Raw genomic sequence first — 26,681 nt, 5'->3', positions numbered from 1 at the left:
TCTTGAGTCATGAAATTATGGAATGTTTTCTTGCAGGCATCGGATGCCCAAAGTCCAGTGGTGGTACAACCTGCGGCCCATGCTGAAGATGTTGGCCAAATACCAAACCAGCTTCTGCGAATATGTGCCAGGAGAGATCGAGCATGTGACACGTCGCTCTATCAGCATTGACTCGGGCTTCTAGGTGCTCCCACATTGCACTAAGCACTTTTAAATCTTTACATGACTGCTTTTTTCATCAGCTACATTGGCGAGTGGGATTAAGTCTGTGATCACTGTTTTTGTAATGGACTACTGCTATTTTTTATTAATGAGGCCTTCAGTACTATACAGGTTTGATTACAGTAGAACCCTTTAAGCAGAGATTTTAACAAGGGGTCTGGGACCCTTAGGGTAAGACTTTGGTTGATTGGACTTTAAGAAGTAGTTTTTTTTTTTATATTTCCCCCACAACTTTTCGACAAATTTAAAAGACACATCTACATTGATAGAACACACTGTCGTGAACAGATAAAAGGGGGAAGGAAACATTTTTCAGTCCGCAATGCACGCATTCAGCGTTAGAGCACCCGTTTATTCACCTGTCCCTTCTACGAAAATGACACACCCCTATCGCTGCTGTGCTAATCACAAAGTTTTGTCGGATTGGCCGCGATCCTAAGTGTGTTGATTGATTGACCTGCTCAGTGGCCTAGTGGATAGAGTGTCCGCCCTGCGATCGGTAGGTAGTGAGTTAAAACCCCGGCCGAGTCATACCAAAGACCATAAAAATGAGACCCATTACCTCCCTGCTTTACACTCAGCATCAAGGGTTGGAATTGGTGGTTAACTCACCATAAATGAATCCCGAGCGCGGCCACTGCTGCTGCTCACTGCTCCCCTCACCTCCCAGGGGGTGATCAAGGGTGATGGGTCAAATACAAAGAATTATTTCGCCACACCTAGTGTGTGTGACAATCATGGGTACTTTAACTTATTTAACTTTAGATATGTGACATGACAAAAAAAAACAGACAAATAAGCCTACCTTCCATCTCAGAAAGTGCGGGTTAACAAGATACCTTTTTAGCACCTGTTTTATTTAAAACATATTTTTGGGAAATGGCGTTGAGTACCTTAAACAAGCGCAAACAAGTATAACCCATTTACCATTTACAATATATATAACTGAATTAGTCTTTGCAGAGTCAAATCAGAAAGCCTTTAACTATACGAACAAATCTACAAGTAACATTTGAACATTCTTCACTGTCTTAAATCTATAAAATAAGTCAACTGCTTTTGAAATAGCTTTTTAAAAATATACATATTGTACATAGAAGAAAGACACATGCACCACTTTCAAAATTATGTGGCCGCTACATAGCAGTGAGTTCTATGGTTGTCATCACACTTTTTCCTCTTTTCCGTCGCCTGTATCTTTCCGCCGCAGCATCACAAAACCATGAAAAAGTCTTATAAAGGTGGTTCGACCAGTAGATAATGGTGACTTTTTACAGAAAATTAGAATTTTGAGGTTTCACTGTATTCTTGATGTTTAAAGTGCATTGAATTACATTGTAAAAAACATGAATGCAGTAGTGTTAAAATGTGTTTTAAATTACTGAATCAATGAATAAGAGGCAAAAGTGTAATAATGTTTTTTATCCATGTTGTAACATCCTCAAGGGTCCATTCATTTTACTCTAAATGTTGATTTAAGATGTTATGTCCTTAAATATTTACACGCTGTGAGATCTTCGTAAGTAGTTCATCAAACAGATTAGAGGATATAACCATGCATTTAATTACATATTTTAAATGTGCAAACAGATGGCTTCATTAAAAAGGTGACGCAACAGTGTTGAAATATCCTCATCATGGAAAGAAATGTGTTTATAAATGGTGAAAAGCAAACTGCTACCACTTCACAGAACCACAAAAGTGACATTTTACAATAAACTCCTTTGTTTAAATCATTTCTGAACACTGCTCTAAACTTTGGAAGCAAACTCACAACACTCTTTAAAAGTTGAATGAAAAGGGAAACTCATCTGTGGTCTTCTCCTTGTTAGCCGAGGGGCTCTTGGAGGAGAAGGCGAACTGGAAGTCCTCACTTTGCTCTGCTTGGTTGAACAGGAAGTCCAGGCCTGCAGAGACACGCTTTGACATTTAGTTCAAAGCAGGTAACACAGTAAGAATGTTTAGATTTGATACTTACCGCCTGACTTTGGCTCCGTGTTTTTCTGAAAGCAGAAAGTAAATGCTTTTGTGTGTTTTTTTTTTTTTTTTTGCAATTAAAAATCAAATAGAGCAAGCTTATACCTTCTCGCTGAAAAAAGAGCTTCCAAATGGAAAAGCTCCATCCTGGAAAGACATTAGGAAATGAGTGCACTGGGAGAAAAAGTTCAGAATGTTATTTCCTCCCCTCTCACTTCATCGTTAGAGACCACATCAAAACCAGAGAAGCCTGGGGTGCAGGGATTTGAGTTCAGAGAGAACGTGAAAGCTGGAGATTTGTTGTCGGACGTTTCCTGAATTGGGGAACAAGCTGGGCTAAAGCTGAATTTAAAACACACACATTCACTATTAGTTCTTGCTTGCTGTTTTCAAAGAGATTGGAGGGCAGAAAGCAGGAACCTTACTTAAAGTGGAATGACGGCGTTACAGGCACACTGTCGTTTGGAGTAGAGGAAGACTGAGGGTGAGCAACCTCACACGGTAATGGAGGAAGAGTGACTTGCTCTTCATTATTCACGTGGCTCAGTGTCTCCTCTTGCTCTGCTGCTCTTTCTTCCATGTCTTCCTCTGCTGCCTCCTCTATCTCTGATACTGTTGCCTGTTGTGCCCGTGAAAAGAAAGAACGCAAATTGCAAGTGTCAAGACACTAGGTTGTGACTAACTCATTAAAATGTAAAAATTATACATTACCTTGAAGGAAATTCACACACAAAAACCTAGCTTTTGACATTTTGACAGGTGTTAAAATATTTTTATATTGAAAATATACAGCATGTATAGGTCAACTGTATATTTATTTCATATTTCATTCATTTTATTTATATAATTATTTGTAAACTGTAAAATATGTGTCATTAAATAAATCTACGATTGAAAATAAATGCTGTGGTGCAGATATAGTAATTCATAGCATACACACTAATACAGAAGTAACTTAATTTACGAGCCTCTTTGGTTCTGTGACAGAGCTCTTAACTCAATATGCATGTATCTTAAATCAACATTTCCCGATGGAATTAATTTAATTGGTGCTTGTCCCCCCCCCCCAAAAAAAGCACACATTTAACACACAATGTCGTAAAAACAAACTTTTTAAAAGGAAATATTGTTTGAACAATAATACAATATAATGTACCACAAACAACCACAGGAGTTTTATGAAGTTATGTAATAATAATGTACAGCATTCACCTTAGACAGAGGACTTCTGCAGTATCAAACACAAAATAAGCAGCTTGTCAATATTTTCATGGATAAATGCCCGCTGTTTAGATATTATTTTAAACAATCTTGGCTGGCGTTAGACTCATTCTGCTTCAATATGGTGCAGAGTATCAATGAAACACTCAAATTGTTTCGCCAAGTTAGCGACCCACTTAGTCATATTTTTGAGCACTATAATTCACACTCACTTTATTTCTTCCCTTGGTTGGAAAACAAAGTTATGTTGATCTCTAGTTATACGCTAATGATAGACCAGGTGTTTTGCTATGTTAACTAGTAGCAGGGATTTATGCAAAGTTGTGTACAAACCATAACATGAGGTGCACCTGCACAATCCAAACATTGTGATATTTCATTTCAAAACAAAGCGCCATATGGAGCTCTCGTATTGGATCGGTTCAAAACTTACTGCCCGAATTTCTTGGTCCTCTTCTTCCTCACTGTGCATCTCAGGTTGTTCTGAAGAAATATGTTATAGCTTTACTTAGTTTGAATAAGTCAAACAGAAAAAAACATCATGTAAACCCTGTGCTTACTCTCTGTTTGTGGATTTAACGTTACACTTTGCTTATTGCCTCTTGTTTTATCAGCACTGCATTTCTCAACCTCACTTTCTGCACCCATGTCTTCAGTAGTCCCATCTGCATCAGCTTCTGGACCACTCTGCCATCTCTTGCTCAGGTTTGTGTTAATAAACAATACAATAAAGACAAATGATGATCTATGATAAAGTTATACCGAGTGCACCGCAATACCTTTTTCTCGTCGAGAATGAGAGAAGTGATGGCAGTAATAGAATCTTCCACAAATGAAGGCTGCGTTTCTATGGCTGGGTCATTGGTGTGCAGCTGCTGAGGGTTACTGAAAAAAGATGTGACAAAAACTCCGTTTTCTTGGACATAATTAGGTATTACTCAATTTTCTGTAGCTACCTGTCAGCTGATTGCTCTGAAGAAGATGACTGGGCAACAGTCTCTGGTAAAAGATAAAACATAGCTGTTAAACATACTAACACAAACATGAGGGCAATGTTGGGGAAAAAAAATAACATTGTACGTGTACGGAGTTGTAGAGTCATGACAATTAAGTTTTAAATGTTATAAAAATAATGCTGTTATATTACAAACAATAACTTGTGAAATAATAAAGCAGCCGTGCCAGGAAATGTTATGAGAATAAAGACATAATACAAGAAACAGTTGTAATGTTCAAAGTGTGAAATCAAAATATTTAAAGGTTAAAGCCCTAACACTATGAGGGGAAATAAGTAGCTTTACATACACAAAGTATTAGTAAAAATGAAGTGGATTTTACTATATGAAAAAAGAAATGTTTGATCAACTTTGAAAAAAACGAAACAGTGCATTTACAAATAAAACATGTAATATTTAAAGAAGTATTGCAAGCATAATATAAGAAACAATATATTTTATGGAAATAGAGTAAAAACATTACTAGAATAACATCTTACATTTATGAGCACAAAATTTGTAATTTTTTGAATGGAGACAATTTTACCGCAAGATAAAGATGTTTTTTTAATGACACTAAAGATGTTTTTATACATCAAACATGTTTAAATATTACAATAATAACATCCTAATTTATGAGCACAAAAGTTGTAATTTCATTACCATTTTTTTTTAAATGGAGACAATTTTACCACAAGGTGAAGATGATTTTATGACACTTAAGATGACTAAAATGTTAAAAAAAAAAAGGGGTTTAATGCTTGATTGATTGATACTTTTATTAGTAGATTGCACAGTACAGTACATATTCCGTACAAGTGACCACTAAATGGTAACATCCGAATAAGTTTTTCAACTTGTTTAAGTCGGGGTCCACGTTAAGCAATTCATGGTAAAGGGAAAACATTTTTATAGATTATATTTCTTTAATTATAATAGAAAATTATTACAAGGAGACATTTTTTTATTTGATGAGGATTACAGGTTAAATTCTATAGGCTCCAGCACCGCCCGCAACTCCGAAACGGACAAGCGGTAGAAAATGGATGGTAAATGGGTTGTACTTTTATAGCGCTTTTCTACCTTTTTTTAAGGAACTCAAAGCGCTTTGACACTATTTCCACACACACACATTCACACACTGATGGCGGGAGCTACCATGCACGGTGCTAACCAGGACCCATCAGGAGCAAGGGTGAAGTGTCTGGATGGATGGAAAAAAAACCTACGTTTACACTCAGATTTACCCTATTGGCTTTGTTGTTTTTTTTCATTTAACCAGAAGTATTTTGAACAAATAATTTATGATATAACTGAATATAGTGAATACCGGGGTCAGACACGTTTAGTTTTGTATGTGTTTGGCAATTTTGTTGGAATATATTATTTTTCATAAAATAATGTTAACAACTTTCCAACTTTCTTTATGATTCTCAGTTTGACCTTAATACCCTTTCTTAATAACTGGTCAATTTCTGATTAAAAAAAAAAAAGGGTTTGTTACCTTGGTGATGGCCTCCTTCCATGTTGTCATTGTCCATGTCATCATTAAAAGCCTGCAGCTTTTGGGCAAATGGCTTTTTATGAGCCTGGAACAGCTGCCTGTAGCTTACAATTTTGTCTGCGTACACGTCCCTTGATGGGGTAGAAGTACAGAAAAACAGTGATTGTACTCAATATATAATATACTAAACTAACAATAGACTGACCCACTTGTCATTGCTGTAATTGACTTTAATGCTCTCCAGTTCTGCTCTCAGAGTCCGCTCATACTGAAGCAGCAAGCCCTGAGTCGCCTTCATGCTGCGGGTTCGATATAACAATCACAATATTATTACCTTCATCCTCAAGTGTTCCTATAATTGATCATACCTTTTTCCAACTTCCCTGTTGTGTTTTAGAGTGTTCCGTTTCAATCCAATTTCCTCATCCATTTGAGCTATATTCCTGCGCATTTTTTCAATGTAAGTCCTCCTTTCTGCAATGTCAGCTCTATAAACTGTTGGTACATACAGCAGAGTATTTGTAGTACACAACAAATAACAAAAGCACCTAGGGCTGGGGGATTTGAAAAACATCTCGATATTTTTCAGGCCATTTCGCGAAACACGATATATATCTCCATATTTTGCCTTTAAAACACTCTTCTTCATACTGCATTAATATATGCTAATTTTAAACTTTCATGCAGAGAGGTAAATCACAACTAAGTCAATTGACCAAAAGTGTATTTAGTAAACAGTTATCAAGCAGTGGCACAAACATTCATGTCATTTCCAAAACAGAAAGTGCAAGATTGTCAGAGACATTTTAAAACAAGCTATTAGTGCACTTTTGTGCATGATGTCACTAAGATGACATATCAAAACAACACTAAATTAAAGTGCACTTTTTGTACAGAACAACACTACGATAGTTTAAAACAAATAAAGTGCACTTTTGTGCATGATGTCACACAAGATATTTCAATAAGTGTCAAATAAAAATTAGCCGCATAATAGGAAATCAAATAGTGTTTGTCCTTAGCAATGTGGTAGTTTACTGCAGACATTATCTCCTTTTGTTGTTGTCTATTTCTTTCATACGGTGTTGATCTGGAAATGTTTGCCTCGGCATTTTGATGGTGTGGGCGTGTGGCACCGAATGGAGATGTTGACATGCAGAGTAAGCACTCTTCATTCTCTAGCAGGTGACTTTTCAAATGATGCTACACATTAGCAGTAATGCTACTTTTGGTAGCAACGCTTGTGCCCCACACTTGACAAATTAAAGTTGTCTAATCGACATATTCCCACTTGAAGCCGAGCCACCGCCATACGATGGACCCCCTGTTGTTTTTCTTGGGAATTAATTCTTCCTTCATTCATTACCAGATTCGCACTTTCTTTCTCTCGTATTACCACTCGCACAGCTGAGCTGGCATATACGTATGTGAGGTATGACGTGACGTATGTAAGAAGGTGCGCTTGCTGTCTGTGAGAAGGAACCAAAGAAGGAGTGGGAAGAGCCTGTAGTGTAATGCCAGCAGCCAAAAGCAACTGTGTGAGAACGTATACTCCAATATCACGATATAGTCATTTTCTATACCGCACAGAGACAAACCCGCGATATATCGCGTATATCAATATATCGCCCAGCCCTATAAGCACCCTTTGTTTCATTTAAAATAGCCAAAAGTTTGAGTTTATTTGGGACATGCATGCATACATCACAATTTCCAGTTTCTCTATTCAACATGTTCGAAAAGGAGTAGGAAGAAGCTGAGCTTATCTAATCCTACCCCTTTTCTTTTACATAGCAGTTGCTGAAACGTTTGCTCACTTTCTGCTTTTAATTTATTCACAATGTACTCCATAAGTAATAACAATAAAAATACATAGATAATAATTGGTGAAGTAAATTATATTTCATATTGTGAAATGAGTAAGATTATCTTGAAAATGAATGGATGGATGAAACACATTCAGAATGTTTATCATGGCTCTTCTTCTTTGTACTTTGTAAACACTTTAAGTTTGAAGAGTTTCTTGAAGTAGATCATATAAGTCAGGGGTGTCCGAACTTTTTCCACTGAAGGCCACACATGGAAAAATTAAACCATGCGGGGCCTGTTTTGATATTTTTCGTTTTCAAACCTTAACAAAATATATGAATTCTTTTTTTTTTTTTTACCTTCTGGACTCCCAGGGACCATAGAGGGTCTCCATCATTAACATGTTAAAAATAAGTCAAATTATTATTTTCATTTTTCACAGAACGCTTACAGTAAATCTCTATATCAACTTCAGGTTGATATAAAGTTAAAAAAAAAACAAAGGTTTTATGCCTTTTCAGTCAAAGACAACTTTGTTTTTTATAGTAAAACTGAAATATGCAGTATTTCCCCCATTTCCCAAAACATTCAGAGAGCAATGTTTGATCTGAATTAATTGGAGACCCATTGATTTAAATGTATTATTATTTCTGAGTAATCACAGTGAAAAAATACATTAAATCCCACTAAATATCTTTGGGATCCAAAAGGTCCCCCACTCATAAAGTGATACATTTTTATTATTATTTCTTTTACTTTAAACACATACATTACGAGATCAACTTCAGATATATCTGTCGATTTTACGTTTGAACTATTATTTTGTTGGTTTTACGCTCTTTTGTCAAAGAAAACACATGTTTTTATATGGCGACCACACAATATATGCACATAATATTTTCAACATAAAACATTACAAAGTGAAATATTTGAAGTAATTAGAACCTTGAATATGTCAATAATTCATTATAAAAAAAAATGTTTAACTTTTTTTTTGTCAGCATTGGCAATAAGAGCAAAATAAAGAAAGACAAAAGAAAAACAAACAGCCTTGATGGCAGCTTTGTGTCAACATTGCAACTTTTCGCTGTTAGATTTCACCTTATTCTACTTTGCTTAGTGTTTTTTTTTGCAATAACATTTCCAGAATGTGTGGCGGGCCACTAAACAATTAGCTGCGGGCCGCACTTTGGACACCCCTGATATAAAGTACATTGTTTGATTTATTTGCTTAACCCATTCCATAACTTAATTCCTCACACAGATATACTGAGGGTCTGAAGTGTTGTACATGCGTACAAATGTTTTAAATTACACTTTTCTCTGAGATTATATGTCTCCTCTTTTGTTGAAAATAATTGTTGTATATTCTTTGGTAGCAGATTATAGTTGGCTTTTTGTATAATTTTAGCTGTTTGCAAATTCACTATGTCATGGAATTTGAAGTTTAACACATACCTTCAATTTGTTGGTCGATTTGTTTCTTCTTTGCAGAAAGCTCACGAAATTCAACAACTATTCAACAGAGTAAAAGAAAAGTATTGAATACAATTTGTAGGGAAAAAAAGGGATAAATTCATGAGAAAGTATCTAATCTAGAGCAGGGGTCACCAACGCGGTGCCCGCGGGCACCAGGTCGCCCGTAAGGACCAGATGAGTCGCCCGCTGGCCTGTTCTAAAAATAGCTCAAATAGCAGCACTTACCAGTGAGCTGCCTCTATTTTTTAAATTTTATATATTTACTAGCAAGCTGGTCTCGCTTTGCTCGACATTTTTAATTCTAAGAGAGACAAAACTCATATAGAATTTGAAAATCCAAGAAAATATATTAAAGACTTGGTCTTGACTTGTTTAAATAAATTCATAAATTTTTTTACTTTGCGTCTTATAACTTTCAGAAAGACAATTTTAGAGAAAAAAATGCAACCTTAAAAATGATTTTAGGATTTTTAAACACATATACCTTTTTACCTTTTAAATTCCTTACTCTTTTTCCTGACAATTTAAATCAATGTTCAAGTCAATTTTTTTTTTTTATTGTACAGAATAATAAATAAATTTTAATATAATTCTTCATTTTAGCTTCTGTTTTTTAGAAGAAGAATATTTGTGAAATATTTCTTCAAACTTATTATGATTAAAATTCAAAAAAAAAATTCTGGCAAATCTAGAAAATCTGTAGAATCAAATTTAAATCTTATTTCAAAGTCTTTTGAATTTCTTTTGAAATTTTTGTTCTGGAAAATCTAGAAGAAATAATTATTTATCTGTTAGAAATATAGCTTGGTCCAATTTGTTATATATTCTAATAAAGTGCAGATTGATTTTAACCTATTTAAAACATGTCATCAAAATTCAAAAATTAATCTTAATCAGGAAAAATTACTAATGATATTCCATAAATTATTTTTTTAATTTTTTCAAAAAGTTTCAAATTAACCAGTTTTTCTCTTCTTTTTTTCGGTTGAATTTTTAATTTTAAAGAGTCGAAATTAAAGATAAACTATGTTTCAAAATTAAATTTTCATTTTTTTCCTGTTTTCTCCTCTTTTAAACGGTTCAATTAAGTGTTTTTTTCATCACTTATTCTCTACAAAAAACTTTCCGTAAAAGGAAAAAAAATGTACGACGGAATAACAGACATACCCATTTTTTATATACATATATATAGATTTATTTATTAAATGTAAATTGAGCAAATTGGCTATTTCTGGCAGTTTATTTATTTAAGTGTGTATCAAACTGGTAGCCCTTCGCATTAATCATTACCCAAGAAGTAGTTCTTGGTTTCAAAAAGGTTGGTGACCCCTGTTCTAGTGTAACATGTTTGTTAGCCAAAAAGCTAGACACATTAGCTCAGGTTAAATAATTTGGTTCACCCTAACAAATGTGCAAGTACTTATACCGTATTTCCTTGAATTGCCGCAGGGTATATAGTATGCACCTGCCTTGAATTACTGCCGGGTCAAACTCGCTTCCCAAAATAATTAGCGCATGCTTAGTATTACCGCCTGGTCAAACTCGTGACGTCACGAGTGACACTTCCCCTGTCATCATTTTCAAAATGGAGGAGGCTGATTTCAATCACATAAAGGGAAGAAGATTAAGAGCTATTCAGTAGGATTTAAAGTCCAAGCTACATCACACTCAAATTCTTACTTCATACCTTTGGTAAGTGCCGGAGTGAGAGGAGGTTTTAAAATAATTAGCGCATGCTTACTTTTACCGCATGCCTTTGGTAAGCTAGGAGTGAGGAGAGGTTTTAAATTAATTAGCGCCCGGGTGGCAATTCAAGGAAATACGGTAGGTAAGAATAAGTATACGATTGTGAATGAAATAAAACAACTTACCCAACTGGCAGAGGAGACTGTCTAAATTTGGTGAAATACTGAACGCCATTTTAGTTACAGTTAGCTTTAGCATTAGCTTTAGCATTAGCTTTAATTGTCCTCGCTTATTTTTTAGCTTCAATTTGCTGATTAGTGGCGCTCAACCATCTTGATTCTAAAACCAACATTTATTTTTAATATAAGCTTTTACGCAACTACCGTATATGATATCTTAAACTATGTATTTTAATTGATAAGCCTTATGTAATATATAATTTACGAATTTAACGTATTGGTCGCGTTTACGGGAGTTTTGTGAGGCGTATTTTAAGTGAGGGGCGGGGCTTCGGTGCTATTCTGGAAAACATTTTGCGTAACGCATCTGTACGGCCGACCGCTCGGCGCTATTCTGGAAACAACTCTACGTAGTTCGCCGGCATTCTCTGCGTAGCGCAGTGGTATCCTGGAACTCACTTGACGTAACTCATCTCTACGTCGACTTCGTGCATTGCTGCCAAGTGCATCAATAATACAGCATTTTGTATTAAATGTTATCCGGCTCAATTATGTCGCGGTCCGATTAAGGTAAGTGCTTAATAGTGTCAGTTTATATGGGACAGCGTTATCCTGCCGGTGGGTGTCGGTAAACAAAAGAGCGGACATGGGTGGGATTTAAATGGGAGGAGATCAGCTGCGCGAATAATGGTTTGCATTGTCTTGCTAAAATCAGCCGTGATTCCTCAACTGGTGGTTAATATATTCATATATGTGTCTAATTTGTTTGTTTTATCATCATTAATGAGTGGTGGTGGATTTTTGTCAGCCAGCATCAGTCCTTGCATGACTCAAAATATAGGTCAGGATCAGTGTGTGCATTATAACACCATCCATCCATTTTCTACCGCTTGTCCCTTTTGGGGTCACTGGAGCCTATCTCAGCTGCATGCGGGCGGAAGGCGGGGAACCCCCTGGACAAGTCGCCACCTTTATCGCAGGGCCAACACAGATAGACAGCCAACATTCACACACTACAGTGATTCTCAATCTGTGAACATTTTTTTTAACATTCAAGTACCCCCTAATCAGAGCAAAGCATTTTTGGTTGAAAAAAAAGAGATAAAGAAGTCAAATACAGCACTATGTCATCAGTTTCTGATTTAATAAATTGTATAACAGTGCAAAAATATTGCTCACTTGTAGTGGTCTTTCTAGAACTATTTGGGGAAAAAAGATGTGACAATAACTAAAAACTTGTTAAAAAAAATTAAGAAGTGGTTCAATTATAAATAAAGATTTCTACACATAGAAGTAATCAACATAAAGTGCCCTCTTTGGGGATTGTAGTAGAGATCCATCTGGATTCATGAACTTCATTCTAAACATTTCTTCACAAATAAATACATCCTTAACATGAATATTTATGGAACATGTCCACAAAAAATCTAGCTGTCAACACTGAATATTGCATTGTTGTATTTATTTTCACAGTTTATGAACTTACATTCATATTTTGTTGAAGTATTATTCAATAAATATATTTTTAAATGATTTTTGAACTGTTGCTATTTTTAGAATATGTAAAAAAAAATCTCACGTACCCCTTGGCATACCTTCAAGTACCCCCATTTGAGAACCACTGACACACTAGGGCAGGGGTCTGCAACCTGCGGCTCCAGAGCCCCATGTGGTTGTTTAGCACCATCGTTGTGGCTCCCTGGAGCTTTTTCAAAAATGTATGAAAATAAAAAAAAGATGGGGAAAAAATATATATATTTGTTTTATTAGGGTTTCTGTAGGAGGACAACATGACACAAAACTCCCTAATTATTAGAAATCCCAGTATTTATATCAAACATGATTCTCTGATGAGAGTATTTGGCGAGCACCGTTTTGTCCTACTAATTTTGGCGGTCCTTAAACTCACCGTAGTTTGTTAACATGTACAAAGGCCTACTGAAATTAGATTTTCTTATTTAAACGGGGATAGCAGGTCCATTCTATGTGTCATACTTGATCATTTTGCGATATTGTCATATTTTTGCTGAGAGGATTTAGTAGAGAGCATCGACGATAAAGTTCGCAACTTTAGGTCGCCTATAAAAAAGCCTTTACCGTAAATGGCAGACGATATGCGGGTGACGTCACGGGTTGTAGAGCTCCTCACATCCTCACATTGTTTACAAACATAGCCAGCAGCAGCTAGAGCTATTCGGACCGAGAAAGCGACAATTTCCCCATTAATTTGAGCGAGGATGAAAAATTTGTGGATGAGGAAATTTAGAGGGAAGGCCTAGAAAAAAACAAAAAGGCGAGGGCAGTGAGAGCGATTCAGATGTTTTTAGACACATTTACTAGGATAATTCTGGGAAATCCCTTATCTGTCTATTGTGTTGCTAGTGTTTTAGTGAGTTAAATAGTACCTTAAAGTCGGAGGGGTGTGGCCACGGGTGTTTTGACGCCAGAGTCTCTGAGAGAAGTCACGGCAGCTGCAGAAGGACGCTGGCTCCGCTGATCTCCGGTAAGAGACAACAATTTTCTCACCGAAAACTGCCGGTTGACATGTAGTCGGGATCCATGTTCGCTTTACTGCTCTGATCCATAGTAAAGCTTCACCTCCGGGAATTTTAAACAAGGAAACACTGTGTGTTTTTGTGGCTAAAAGTTTCCCACCTCCATCTTTCTACTTTGACTTCTCCATTATTAATTGAACAAATTGCTAAAGATTCAGCAACACAGATGTCCAAAATACTGTGGAATTGCGCGATGAAAAGAGACGAGTTTTAGCCGTAAGTGGTGCTGGGATAATATGTCCCTTCCAATCAATAACGTCACAAACACGCGTCATCATCGCGTCATCATTCCGCGACGTTTTCAACAGGATACCCCGCGGGAAATTTCAAATTGTAATTTAGTAAACTAAACCGGCCGTATTGGCATTTGTTGCAATGTTAATATTTCATCATTGATATATAAACTATCAGACTGCGTGGTCGCTAGTAGTGGCTTTCAGTAGGCCTTTAACTTTATTCAATGATGCCAGAGAAAGACATATTCTATGCCACTCATTCTTTGTCTCATTTTGTTCACCAAACCTTTTATACTGTGTGTGAATGCTCAAAGGTGAGCTTTGTTGGTGTTATTGAATTGTGTGGAGTGCTGCTTATCAAGCATATTTAGTCATTGCATGACTGCAAGATAATCAATGCCAACACTATTTAGACTAGCTGTATATACACATTACATCACTAAGCCTCAATTGTAGGTACATTTGAGATAATTTAATATCCTTTCCTTTTATCTTCTTTGTATAGAATTTAGTTTTGCATGTCTCATGACACATCATCTGTATGTAATATTGGGTGCATTTCAGATAATTGTTTGTGTGCCATGTTGTTCCAGACCACAGCAAACATGACCTAGCTTGCTATTAAAAGAAAACCGCCCGCCGATTCCTTTACCTTGGACACACACATCCATACCTTTGGCCATTCTGAGCCAGTCATTTCCAGGAGTTATCTCACCTTCTGAGTAGCCTCTGATTTACTAATGGTTTCTAATGTTGTAAAAATGTGTAGAATAAATATCAATCAATCAATGAGCATTTATATAGCCCTAAATCACTAGTGTCTCAAAGGGCTGCACAAACCACAACGACATCCTCGGTAGGCCCACATAAGGGCAAGGAAAACTCACACCCAGTGGGACGTCGGTGACAATGCTGACTATGAGAAACCTTGGAGAGGACTCAGCATATGTGGGCAACCCTATTTAAAGGCTAGAACAGGGGTAGGGAACCTATGGCTCTAGAGCAACATGTGGGTCTTTTGATGACTGCATCTGGCTCTCGGATAAATCTGAGCTGACATTGCTTAACATGATAAGTAATTAATAATTCCACTTGTAATCACAGTGTTAAAAACAACGTTCAAAATATAAAACATTCTCATGCATTTTTATGTTCAAGAAGTTGCGTTAATGGTAAGAAGTAATTTATTTATTATTGGTTAGTGTCGGGCTGGCCCTCCTGGGGGTTCTTCAGACCACCAAGAGCCTGTTTTAGGGTTACGATATTGTTTTATTTTAGTTTTCTCTCAGTTGCTTTACAGCAATTGTCTTTTTCTCTTTCGTCCTCACTCGCGCTCTGGCTCCAGCCCCAACTCTGTCTCTCCTCCTGGCTGCTGCTTATAACAGAGCGACAGGTGATTAGATAAAAAGGCCCAGGTGGGCCATCTACGCACCTGTCGCTGATTTCGAGGCCGGTCCTGGCAACATCCCACTTTTCTGCAGGCCACGCCCTCTCCACAGTTAGCTTCAGAATAATAATGTTATTACAAAGAATAAGAGACTTATTAAACTCTGGAAATGTTGGTCTTACTTAAAAATGCACGCGTTTGGTTGTGTTCAGTGTTAAAATTTTTTTTATATGGCTCTTAGGGAAATACATTTTAAAATATCTTGCTTCTTGGCTCTCTCAGACAAAAAGGTTCCCGACCCCTGGGCTAGAGTATACAAATGAGTTTTAAAGTGAGACTTAAATGCTTCTACTGAGGTGGCATCTCGAACTGTTACCGGGAGGGCATTCCAGAGTACTGGAGCCCGAACGGAAAACGCTCTATAGCCCGCAGACTTTTTTTGGACTCTAGGAATCACTAATAAGCCGGAGTCCTTTGAAGGCAGATTTCTTGCCGGGACATATGGTACAATACAATCGGCAAGATAGGATGGAGCTAAACCGTGTAGTATTTTATACGTAAGTAGTAAAACCTTAAAGTCACATCTTAAGTGCACAGGAAATTCAACATTTCTATCAATGAAGATTTGCTTCAGCCTGCGACACACAGTCATTTTGATAGTAGGCTAATATAGACACGTCATGTGTTTCCTTCACTATAAGACTTACAGTATATACGGCTGCATATGTTGTATTATTCTTTTATTTTTCCATATTTAACGTATTGTGTTGAAATTTGGGGAAATGTTTATAAAACAAACATAGACCCAATCATAAAACTTCAAAAAAGGGTCATTAGAATAATACACAAAGCCTGCTACTATGAACATACCAATCCCTTATTTATGAGTTCAAATGTGTTAAAATTTTCCGACATTGTGTTTTTAAAAACAATGGAAATTATGTTTCGAGTAAAGAACAACAGCCTTCCAGCTTGTATTCTCAGGCTATTTCATTTAAGAGGAGAAAACTATAATTTACGGGGGATATCGATTTTTGAAATGGGTAAAGCGAGAACAAATATAAAATACAAATGTATTACAGTTTTAGGAGTTAAATGGTGAAACAAGCTCAGTGATGAGCTGAAGACATGCAATTCTTTGGTAAGGTTTAAGAAAACATTGAAAGGTGAAATAATTGAAAATTATAAAATATAGTCACAATTACTTTCATCCCATTGATTTTTGATTTATTAATTTTTTTATGATGATGTTCCAGGCAATCTAATTTTCTGTGAAGGTATAGGATAGGCAAATATAAGCTTTAGCTTCAGCCTATTCCTTTTTTGGTCATTCTTTTTCTTTTCTTTCATGTTTAAATGTGCATTATTGTATACATATAACATGTACTGTAAAACTGATCACACACAATGGTTGATTGATTTGATTTGATTGATTATATGACCGAAATAAACTTATTTCATTCATTCATTCATTCTTTTCATTTTTTGTGGCTCCAGACTGATTTGTTTTTTGTGTTTTTGGTCCTATGTGGCTCTTTCAGCGTTTTGGGTTGCCGGCCCCAGCACTAGGGCATTATCACACAAACTACAATATTCTAAAAGCCTTTCTTTCTCTCTCTCTCTCTCTTTCTATGATCAGTTCCCACGTTCAGCACAATGACTGGACAATAGTCTTCATATCATCCCAGCATGGCCAGTGTGGAGGAGTCTCAAACGGAAGGAGAAGGCAGCCCCCAGATCATCTCCCTCAGGTCGGAAGCGTCCGCCAACCACGATGGAGACTTGGGGCCGTCCGTGCGGAGGAAGAGGAGGAAGAAGAGAGCGCAGCGTCCCGAGTCCATCATCATCTATCGCTCGGACGTGGAGCGGGAGCCCGAGGAGGACCAAGGGGGTGATGAGGGAGGAGTGGATAGAAGCTTGGAGGAAGGAGATAAGTTCCTCTGTACACCCACACACGAAGGTGACTCATCTTCATCATCACGAGTGTTCTTAATATTTATAAATTGTATGCACACAACATAAACTAAACTACTAAATTACAAACCCCGTTTCCCTATGAGATGCACTACATAAACAAGATATTTGATGTTCAAACTCATAAACTTTATTATTGTTTTGCAAATAATTATGAACTTAGAATTTCATGGCTGCAACACGTGCCAAAGTAGTTGGGAAAGGGCATGTTCACCACTGTGTTACATCACCTTTTCTTTTAACAACACTCAATAAACGTTTGGGAACTGAGGAAACTAATTGTTGAAGCTTTGAAAGTGGAATTCTTTCCCATTCTTGTTTTATGTAGAGCTTCAGTCGTTCAACAGTCCGGGGTCTCCGCTGTCGTATTTTACGTTTCATAATGCGCCACACAGACAGGTGTGGACTGCAGATGGGCCGGGAAAGTACCCGCACTCTTTTTTTTACGAAGCCACGCTGTTGTAACACGTGCTGAATGTGGCTTGGCATTCTCTTGCTGAAATAAGCAGGGGCCTCCATGAAAAAGACGGCGCTTAGATGGCAGCATATGTTGTTCCAAAGCCTGTATGTACCTTTCAGCATTAATGGTGCCTTCACAGATGTGTAAGTTACCCATGCCTTGGGCACTAATGCACCCCCATACCATCACAGATGCTGGTTTTTGAACGTTGCGTTGATAACAGTCTGGATGGTTCGCTTCCCCTTTGGTCCGGATGACACGATGTCGAATATTTCCAAAAACAATTTGAAATGTGGACTCGTCAGACCACAGAACACATTTTCCACTTTGCATCAGTCCATCTTAGATGATCTCGGGCCCTGAAAAGCCGGCGGTGTTTCTGGATGTTGTTGATAAATGGGTTTCGCTTTGCATTGTAGAGCTTTAACTTGCACTTACAAATGTAGCGACAAACTGTATTTAGTGACAGTGGTTATTTGAAGTGTTCCTGAGCCCATGTGGTGATATCCTTTAGAGATTGATGTTGGTTTTTGATACAGTGCTGTCTGAGGGATCGAAGGTCACGGTCATTCAATGTTGGTTTCCGGCCATGCCGCTTACGTGGAGTGATTTCTCCAGATTCTCTGAACCTTTTGATGATATTATGGAGCGTAGATGTTAAAATCCCTAAATTTCTTGCAATTGCACTTTGAGAAACGTTGTTCTTAAACTGTTTGACTATTTGCTCACGCAGTTGTGGACAAAGGGGTGTACCTCGCCCCATCCTTTCTTGTGAAAGACTGAGCATTTTTTTGGGAAGCTGTTTTTATACCCAATCATGGCACCCACCTGTTCCCAATTAGCCTGCACACCTGTGGGATTTTCCAAATAAGTGTTTGGTGAGCATTCCTCAACTTTATCAGTATTTATTGCCACCTTTCCCAACTTCTTTGTCACGTGTTGCTGGCATCAAATTCTAAAGTTAATGATTATTTGCACATCAAATATGTTGTCTTTGTAGCATATTCAACTGAATATGGGTTGAAAATGATTTGCAAATCATTGTATTCTGTTTATATTTACATCTAACACAATTTCCCAACTCATATGGAAACAGGGTTTGTAAACTACTAAATTAAACTAATCTTAAAATAATTGCAATCCACCACAAGAGTTGGTGTTTTCCTTTTTTTGAACTGATCTTGACCGCAGCTGTGTCCCAGGGTTTACATGGCTAAAGACAGAAGAATAGGCAAGTAGGTAGGTAACAAAGTACATGTCAAACTACTTCCAGAACGTAATTGACCGCCATAACCACACCACCAGGGGGAGCTCCACAAACCACGTTTAACCCAGATTCCGATCTAACAAAGGTCTTAACTCATTCTCCTTCTATGCCACATCAATCAATCAATCAATCAATGTTTATTTATATAGCCCCAAATCACAAATGTCTCAAAGGACTGCACAAATCATTACGACTACAACATCCTCGGAAGAACCCACAAAAGGGCAAGGAAAACTCACACCCAGTGGGCAGGGAGAATTCACATCCAGTGGGACGCCAGTGACAATGCTGACTATGAGAAACCTTGGAGAGGATCTCAGAAGTGGGCAAACCCCCCCCCTCTAGGGGACCGAAAGCAATGGATGTCGAGCGGGTCTAACATGATACTGTGAAAGTTCAATCCATAGTGGCTCCAACACAGCCGCGAGAGTTCAGTTCAAGCGGATCCAAGACAGCAGCGAGAGTCCTGTCCACAGGAAACCATCTCAAGCGGAGGCGGATCAGCAGCGTAGAGATGTCCCCAACCGATACACAGGCGAGCAGTCCATCCCGGGTCCCGATGAGTGGTCCATCCTGGGTCTCGACTCTGGACAGCCAGTACTTCATCCATGGTCATCGGACTGGACCCCCTCCACAAGGGAGGGGGGGACATAGGACAAAGAAAAGAAGCGGCAGATCAACTGGTCTAAAAAGGAGGTCTATTTAAAGGCTAGAGTATACAGATGAGTTTTAAGGTGAGCCTTAAATGCTTCTACTGAGGTAGCATCTCGAACTGTTACCAGGAGGGCATTCCAGAGTACTGGAGCCCGAACGGAAAACGCTCTATAGCCCGCAGACTTTTTTTGGGCCTTTAGGAATCACTAATAAGCCGGAGTCTTTTGAACGCAGATTTCTTGCCGGGACATATGGTACAATACAATCGGCAAGATAGGATGGAGCTAGACCGTGTAGTATTTTATACATAAGTAGTAAACCCTTAAAGTCACATCTTAAGTGCACAGGAAGCCAGTGCAGGTGAGCCAGTATAGGTATATATGTATGTATATATGTATATAATGGTATATACAGTATAGGTATATATGTATGTATATATGTATATAAAGGTATATACAGTATAGGTATATATGTATGTATATATGTATATAAAGGTATATACAGTATAGGTATATATGTATGTATATATGTATATAAAGGTATATACAGTATAGGTATATATGTATGTATATATGTATATAAAGGTATATACAGTATAGGTATATATGTATGTATATATGTATATAAAGGTATATACGGTATAGGTATATATGTATGTATATATGTATATAAAGGTATATACAGTACAGGCGTAATGTGATCAAACTTTCTTGTTCTTGTCAAAAGTCTAGCAGCCGCATTTTGTACCAACTGTAATCTTTTAATGCTAGACATGGGGAGACCCGAAAATAATACGTTACAGTAATCGAGACGAGACGTAACAAACGCATGGATAATGATCTCGGCGTCTTTAGTGGACAGAATGGAGCGAATTTTAGCGATATTACGGAGATGAAAGAAGGCCGTTTTAGTAACGCTTTTAATGTGTGCCTCAAAGGAGACAGTTGGGTCGAAGATAACACCCAGATTTTTTACCGAGTCACCTTGTTTTATTATTTATATATTTATTATTGTTATACTCGAGTCAATACGATATTTTGGACAAAACAAAAGTTCTGCACGCATATCTTGTCGCCAAAAAGCAACAATCTGCTGGTTTTGCTGTCTTCACGTGTAACTTCTATCCTCAACAGGTGGAGGCTGGAGCCTTCCCCCAGACAGCCGCTACGTGACGCTGACAGGCACCATCACGAGAGGCAAGAAGAAGGGTCAGGTGGTGGACATCCACGTCACCATGACTGACAAGGAGCTTCGAGAGCTGGCGAAGTCAAAAGAGCGGCTGGACGCCGAGTGCGAGGCCGGGGACGGCTCCAAGCGTGCCTGCAGGTTGGGCGTATGTCAGGGACCCCACGTTGTCCTGTGGAGCATCTCCTGCGCCCCCGTGGTCTTCCTCCTCTCCTTCATCACCTCCTTCTACTACGGCACCCTGACCTGGTACAATGTCTTCCTGGTCTACAACGAGGAGCGGACATTCTGGCACAAGATCACAATCTGCCCCTTCCTCATCATCTTCTACCCGGTGCTCATCATGCCCATGGCGTTGTCTCTGGCGCTCTACGCCGCTGTAGCTCAGGTGTCATGGGCCCTCAGCGGGTGGTGGCAGGTCGTGAGGGACCTGGAGAAGGGCTTCTGCGGCTGGGCCTGCGCTAAGATGGGTCTGGAGGACTGCTCCCCCTACAGCATCATAGAGCTTCTGGACTCCGACACCATCTCTGGTACCATGCAGAGCAAAGCCCCCAGTGAACACGCCCAGACGTCCTCAGTGTAATGTAGGACGAAACACGGGTCACGTTGCACGCTTTGGTGATACACAGGATTACACACAGTACTGTGCAAAAGTCTCGGACCACCTTGGCATTTGTTTTTCTACAAACCCCGTTTCCATATGAGTTGGGAAATTGTGTTAGATGTAAATATAAACGGAATACAAGGATTTGCAAATCATTTTCAACCCATATTCAGTTGAATATGCTCCAAAGAGAAGATATTTGATGTTCTAACTCATATAAACACTTTAAGTAACTTCGAGCTTCATGGCTGCAACATGTGCCAAAGTAGTTGGGAAAGGGCATGTTCACCACTGTGTTACATCACCTTTTCTTTTAACAACACTCAATAAACGTTTGGGAACTGAGGAAACTAATTGTTGAAGCTTTGATAGTGGAATTCTTTCCCATTCTTGTTTTATGTAGATCTTCAGTCGTTCAACAGTCTCCGCTGTCATATTTTACGCTTCATAATGCGCCACACATTTTGGATGGGAGACAGGTCTGGACTGCAGCCAGGCCAGGAAAGTACCCACACTCTTTTTTTTACGAAGCCACGCTGTTGTAACACGTGATGAATGTGGCTTGGCATTGTCTTGCTGAAATAAGCAGGGGGCGTCCAAAAAAAAGACGGCGCTTAGATGGCAGCATATGTTGTTCCAAAACCTGTATGTACCTTTCAGCATTAATGGTGCCTTCACAAATGTGTAAGTTACCCATGCCTTGGGCACTAATGCACCCCCATACCATCACAGATGCTGGCTTTTGAACTTTGCGTCAATAACAGTCTGGATGGTTCGCTTCCCCTTTGGTCCGGATGACACAATGTTGAATATTTCCAAAAAACATTTGAAATGTTGACTTGTCAGACCACTTGTATCAGTCCATCTTAGATGATCTCGGGCCCAGAGAAGCTGGCGGCGTTTCTGGATGTTGTTGATAAATAGATTTCGCTTTGCAAAGTAGAGCTTTAACTTGCACTTACAGATGTAGCGACAAACTGTATTTAGTGACTGTTTTTTTTAAGTGTTCCTGAGCCCATGTGGTGATATCCTTTAGAGATTGATGTCGGTTTTTGTTACAGTGCCATCTGAGGGATCGAAGGTCACGGTCATTCAATGTTGGTTTCCGGCCATGCCGCTTACGTGGAGTGATTTCTCCAGATTCTCTGAACCTTTTGATGATATTATGGAGCGTAGATGTTGAAATCCCTAAATTTCTTGCAATTGCACTTTGAGAAAGGTTGTTCTTAAACTGTTTTACTATTTGCTCACACAGTTGTGGACAAAGGGGTGTACCTCGCCCCATCCTTTCTTGTCAAAGACTGAGCATTTTTTGGGAAGCTGCTTTTATACCCAATCATGACACCCACCTGTTCCCAATTAGCCTGCACACCTGTGGGATGTTACAAATAAGTGTTTGATGAGCATTCCTCAACTTTATCAGTATTTATTGCCACCTTCCCCAACTTCTTTGTCATATGTTGTCTTTGTAGCATATTCAACTGAATATGGGTTGAAAAGGATTTGCAAATCATTGTATTCTGTTTATATTTACATCTAACACAATTTCCCAACTCGTATGGAAACAGGGTTTGTACGTGACTATTTATTCATATTCAATCATTACCTATAAATTATTTGAGGGTTGACTTTTATACAGTATTGTAACACACGTTTACTTAATATACATCATCATTGTCTTAATATGATCACTTTTCTCTACATTATCATCAAAGCCGGTCTACAGAATTTATGTTTAGTGCTCACCTAAAATGTTCTTTATCACCTTAAAACCTTTCATTCTCTACTATTTCATTTACTCCTGGAGGGTTTTGTGCCGTAATTCAACGCCACGTCGTCCAAATAACAAAATATGTCTTCAAATTGAACTTTCGGAACAAACACTATATTGCCAAAAAGTGTAATGAGGAGAATCAGGTGTCCTAATCACTTGGCTCGGCCACAGGTGTATAAAATCAAGCACTTAGACTTGCAGACTGTTTCTACAAACATTTGTGAAAGAATGGGCCGCTTTTACTGATTTCCAGGGTGGAACTGGAAATATTCCAAAGTCAACTGTCGGCTTTTTACAACAAAATGGAAGAGTTTGGGAACAACAGCAACTCAACCACAAAGTGGTTGGAGTGTGAAATTTAGTGGAGGAATTATGGTGTGGGGTTGTTTTTCAGGAGTTGGGCTTGGCCCCTTTGTTCCAGTGAAAGGAACTTTTGAATGCTCCAGGATACCAAAAACATTTTGGACAATACCATGCTCCCAACCTTGTGGCAACAGTTTGGAGCGGGCCCCTTCCTCTTCCAACATGATTGTGCACCAGTGCACAAAGCAAGGTCCATAAAGACATGGATGACAGAGTCTGGTGCGGATGAACTTGACTGGCCTGCACAGAGTCCTGACCTGAACCCGATAGAACACCTTTGGGATGAATTAGAACGGAGACTGAGAGCCAGGCCTTCTCGACCAACATCAGTGTGTGACCTCATTAATGCGCTTTTGGAAAAATGGTCGAAAATCCCTATAAACACACTCCGCAGCCTTGTGGACAGCCTTCCCAGAAGAGTTGAAGCTGTAATAGCTGGAAAAGGTGGGCAGGTGGCCAAATACTTTTGGCAATATAGCGTATGTTTATCTTATTTGTCAGTGTGGGTGAGGAACTTTGTTACCTTCGCCCTATATTTTTATCTTTAATGTTTGTCGTATTTATTGTACTATTTAATTGAAGAAATGTAAAGATTTTCTTGATCTTTAATTGTACGTTAATATAAATCAGAATATGTCAAAAGTTGACTAAAATATATTTGGCGAAAGTACACTCTAAATATTACCAAATATTGTAGAAAATGTTTTTCAGACCTTCAAGTTGGAAGTTGTTGTATTCCATTCTTTAAGTTTTTTTTTTTTAAATAAAAAAGACTTATTTGTGGCAGCATATACAGCCCATATATCTACATTTATGTGTTTTTTCTGGTTTCCATATTATATTTTCATTCAGTATCTGCACCGATTTTCTGATTTATTCTTATTCTGAAAGTTAAAGTATTTAAATAATACTTTACTTTATTATTGAGTGCTGTAAACTTAAGGTGGTCCATGCACATTTTAGTATAAAAGTATAAAAATGAGCCGAAATTTTTGAATAAAAGAAACGGCTGTTCTGAATGTGTCCACTAGATGTCGTAATAGCAATTATTTGTATCTTGGTTGGTTATACTACATATTTTTTATTTTTTTGTCATGAAAAAGGGAGTTTTTTTTAGGTTGGTGCACTAATTGTAAGTGTATCTTGTGTTTTTTATGTTGATTTAATAAAAATGTTTTAAAAAATTATTCTGCGGCCCGATGGTTGATGACCACTGGTGTACGGGGCTTCGCCTTTAAAAAAAATAACTAATCAGTATTTAAATGTTGACTATGATATGATTTATTGACTATCTTGTTTTCACTACGAAAAAAATAAACACATTTACGCGTAACCTTTGTTTTGTAACCGCGTTAACAATATTAAAGTTCGGTGATTTGGTAAAATTGCAAACAGCTAAAATGATGTACAAAGCAAATTATAACCTGCTCCCAAAGAATGTACAACAATTCTTCTTAACTAAAGAGGAGAAATATAACATTAGAGGAAAATCAAATTTAAAACATTTGTATGCACGTACAACACTTAGAACAGGGGTGTCCACACTTTTTCTGCAGGCCAGCTACTTTTCAATTGACCAACTCGAGGGGATCTACCTCATTTATATATATATCATTTATATTTATTTATTTATGAAAGAGACATTTTTGTAAACAAGTTAAATGTGTTTAAATCCGCTTGGGATGGTTTCCTGCTGGCTCCGCTGTGAACGGGACTCTCGCTGCTGTGTTGGATCCGCTTTGGACTGGACTCTCGCGACTGTGTTGGATCCATTATGGATTGAACTTTCACAGTATCATGTTAGACCCGCTCGACATCCATTGCTTTCCTCCTCTCTAAGGTTCTCATAGTCATCATTGTCACCGACGTCCCACCGGGTGTGAGTTTTCCTTGCCCTTATGTGGGCCTACCGAGGATGTCGTGGTGGTTTGTGCAGCCCTTTGAGAGACTAGTGATTTAGGGCTATATAAGTAAACATTGATTGATTGATTGATAATGATAATACAAGCATGTGTAACACATATAGATGTCTTTCTTTCACCAAGACAAGAATATAAGTTGGTGTATTACCTGATTCTGATGACTTGCATTGATTGGAATCAGACAGTAATGATGATAACGCCCACATTTTCAAATGGAGGGGAAAAAAAGTTGTCCTTTCTGTACAATACCACATGAAAGTGGTTGGTTTTTGGCATCTAATTCATCCAGCTTCCATTATTATGAAAAAATGACAGAGAGGAAGGCGAGAAACACTTTTTATTCCAACAGATTTTCGCGCCGTCCCTTCCGTCAAAACTCTAAAGGCCGACTGCACATTTCCTATCTTCACAATAAAAGCCCTGCTTCATGCTGCCTGCGCTAACAAAATAAGAGTCTCGGAAAGCTGGCGTGCACAAGTGATGTGCACGCCAGCTTTCTGAGGGATCGCTTGTGCACGCCAGTTTTCCGAGACTCTGTATTTAGTTAGCGCAGGCAGCATGAAGCAGGGCTTTTATTGTGAAGATAGGAAATGTGCAGTCGGCCTTTAGAGTTTTGACGAGTGGGGAACCTTTTGGATATCAAGTATATTTAGTAGGATTTTATTTAACTTTTCACTGTGATTACTCAAAAATATTAATTAATTTAAAACAATGGTGTCCTGCATTATTGATCTTTGAGGGCTTTAATTGCTAAATAAAGGAACTCTCCTAAAGGAATCAATAAAGTACTTTCTATCTATCTATCTAAATACTGCATATTTCAGTTTTAATATAAAAAAACAAAGTTTTTTTTGACAGAAAAGGCATAAAACCTTATTTGTTTTACTTTATATCAACCTCAAGTTGATATAGGGATTTACTGTAAGCATTAAAAAAATAAATAAATAATAATTTGACTTATTCTTAACATTTTAGTGACTGAGACCCTCTATGCTCCCCAGGAGCCCTAAGGATAAAAAAAAAAATCTATATATTTTGTTATGGTTTGAAAATTAAAAATATCAAAGTAGCCCCCGCATGCTTAAATTTTGCCGTGTTCGGCCCTCTGTGGAAAAAGTTTGGACACCCCTGACGTAAATCAATTTATGGTCGATTAAATATAATTAATTAAGCTGACTTATTGTTTGTAATCGTTGAAATTTATAAATAAACCTTTAAAAAATAAAAA

At 38.0% G+C, this 26,681-nt stretch overlaps 3 protein-coding genes across 5 annotated transcripts in view; 2 read left to right on the top strand and 1 right to left on the bottom strand.

The window, feature by feature from the left end:
• pfkla (phosphofructokinase, liver a) overlaps positions 1–1,958 on the top strand; it is a 51,463-nt gene extending 49,505 nt beyond the window's left edge. Inside the window, exon 22 of the mRNA XM_061880100.1 lies at positions 37–1,958. Within this exon, the coding sequence (XP_061736084.1) occupies positions 37–184 (148 nt within the window). The 3' untranslated portion in view covers positions 185–1,958. The remainder of the gene's footprint in view (positions 1–36) is intronic.
• On the bottom strand, positions 1,108–11,681 carry LOC133538464 (uncharacterized). 2 transcript variants are annotated; one of them, XM_061880102.1, is made up of 14 exons: positions 11,532–11,681; positions 9,187–9,243; positions 6,288–6,414; positions 6,129–6,218; positions 5,920–6,050; positions 4,377–4,419; positions 4,200–4,305; positions 3,981–4,116; positions 3,854–3,903; positions 2,625–2,818; positions 2,415–2,541; positions 2,305–2,346; positions 2,201–2,225; positions 1,108–2,129 (listed from the first exon to the last, which is right to left on the bottom strand). In XM_061880102.1, exons 3-14 carry the CDS (start codon positions 6,368–6,370, stop codon positions 2,005–2,007), a joined length of 1,152 nt encoding a protein of 383 aa, XP_061736086.1. In that variant the 5' UTR covers positions 6,371–6,414; positions 9,187–9,243; positions 11,532–11,681; the 3' UTR covers positions 1,108–2,004. The 2 variants fall into 2 exon arrangements, with proteins under 2 accessions (XP_061736086.1, XP_061736085.1); XM_061880101.1 differs by lacking the exon at positions 11,532–11,681 and adding an exon at positions 11,079–11,507.
• Positions 10,660–24,320, top strand: tmem169b (transmembrane protein 169b). Of its 2 annotated transcripts, none has more exons than XM_061880103.1 (3): positions 10,660–10,899; positions 16,890–17,210; positions 20,739–24,320. In XM_061880103.1, exons 2-3 carry the CDS (start codon positions 16,940–16,942, stop codon positions 21,371–21,373), a joined length of 906 nt encoding a protein of 301 aa, XP_061736087.1. In that variant the 5' UTR covers positions 10,660–10,899; positions 16,890–16,939; the 3' UTR covers positions 21,374–24,320. The 2 variants fall into 2 exon arrangements, with proteins under 2 accessions (XP_061736087.1, XP_061736089.1); XM_061880105.1 differs by lacking the exon at positions 10,660–10,899 and adding an exon at positions 11,442–11,642.
• The last annotated feature ends 2,361 nt before the right edge of the window (positions 24,321–26,681 follow it).

This window comes from Nerophis ophidion, linkage group LG19 (genome assembly GCF_033978795.1).
Source record: "Nerophis ophidion isolate RoL-2023_Sa linkage group LG19, RoL_Noph_v1.0, whole genome shotgun sequence".
Lineage (NCBI taxonomy): Eukaryota > Metazoa > Chordata > Actinopteri > Syngnathiformes > Syngnathidae > Nerophis > Nerophis ophidion.
Note: the sequence above shows the minus strand (reverse complement) of the source record. Positions and strands in the feature narration are given on the sequence as shown.

Coding starts and splice junctions, on each gene's coding strand:
- LOC133538464 (XM_061880101.1), bottom strand. CDS start 11,163: ATGCTAAAGCTAATGCTAAAGCTAACTGTAACTAAAATGGCGTTCAGT. Junction 4,420..5,919: donor GGAAGGAGGCCATCACCAAG/GTAACAAACCCT, acceptor ATCTTTTACCAG/AGACTGTTGCCCAGTCATCT. Junction 4,117..4,199: donor TCATTCTCGACGAGAAAAAG/GTATTGCGGTGC, acceptor AACCTGAGCAAG/AGATGGCAGAGTGGTCCAGA.
- tmem169b (XM_061880103.1), top strand. CDS start 16,940: ATGGCCAGTGTGGAGGAGTCTCAAACGGAAGGAGAAGGCAGCCCCCAG. Junction 17,211..20,738: donor CTGTACACCCACACACGAAG/GTGACTCATCTT, acceptor TATCCTCAACAG/GTGGAGGCTGGAGCCTTCCC.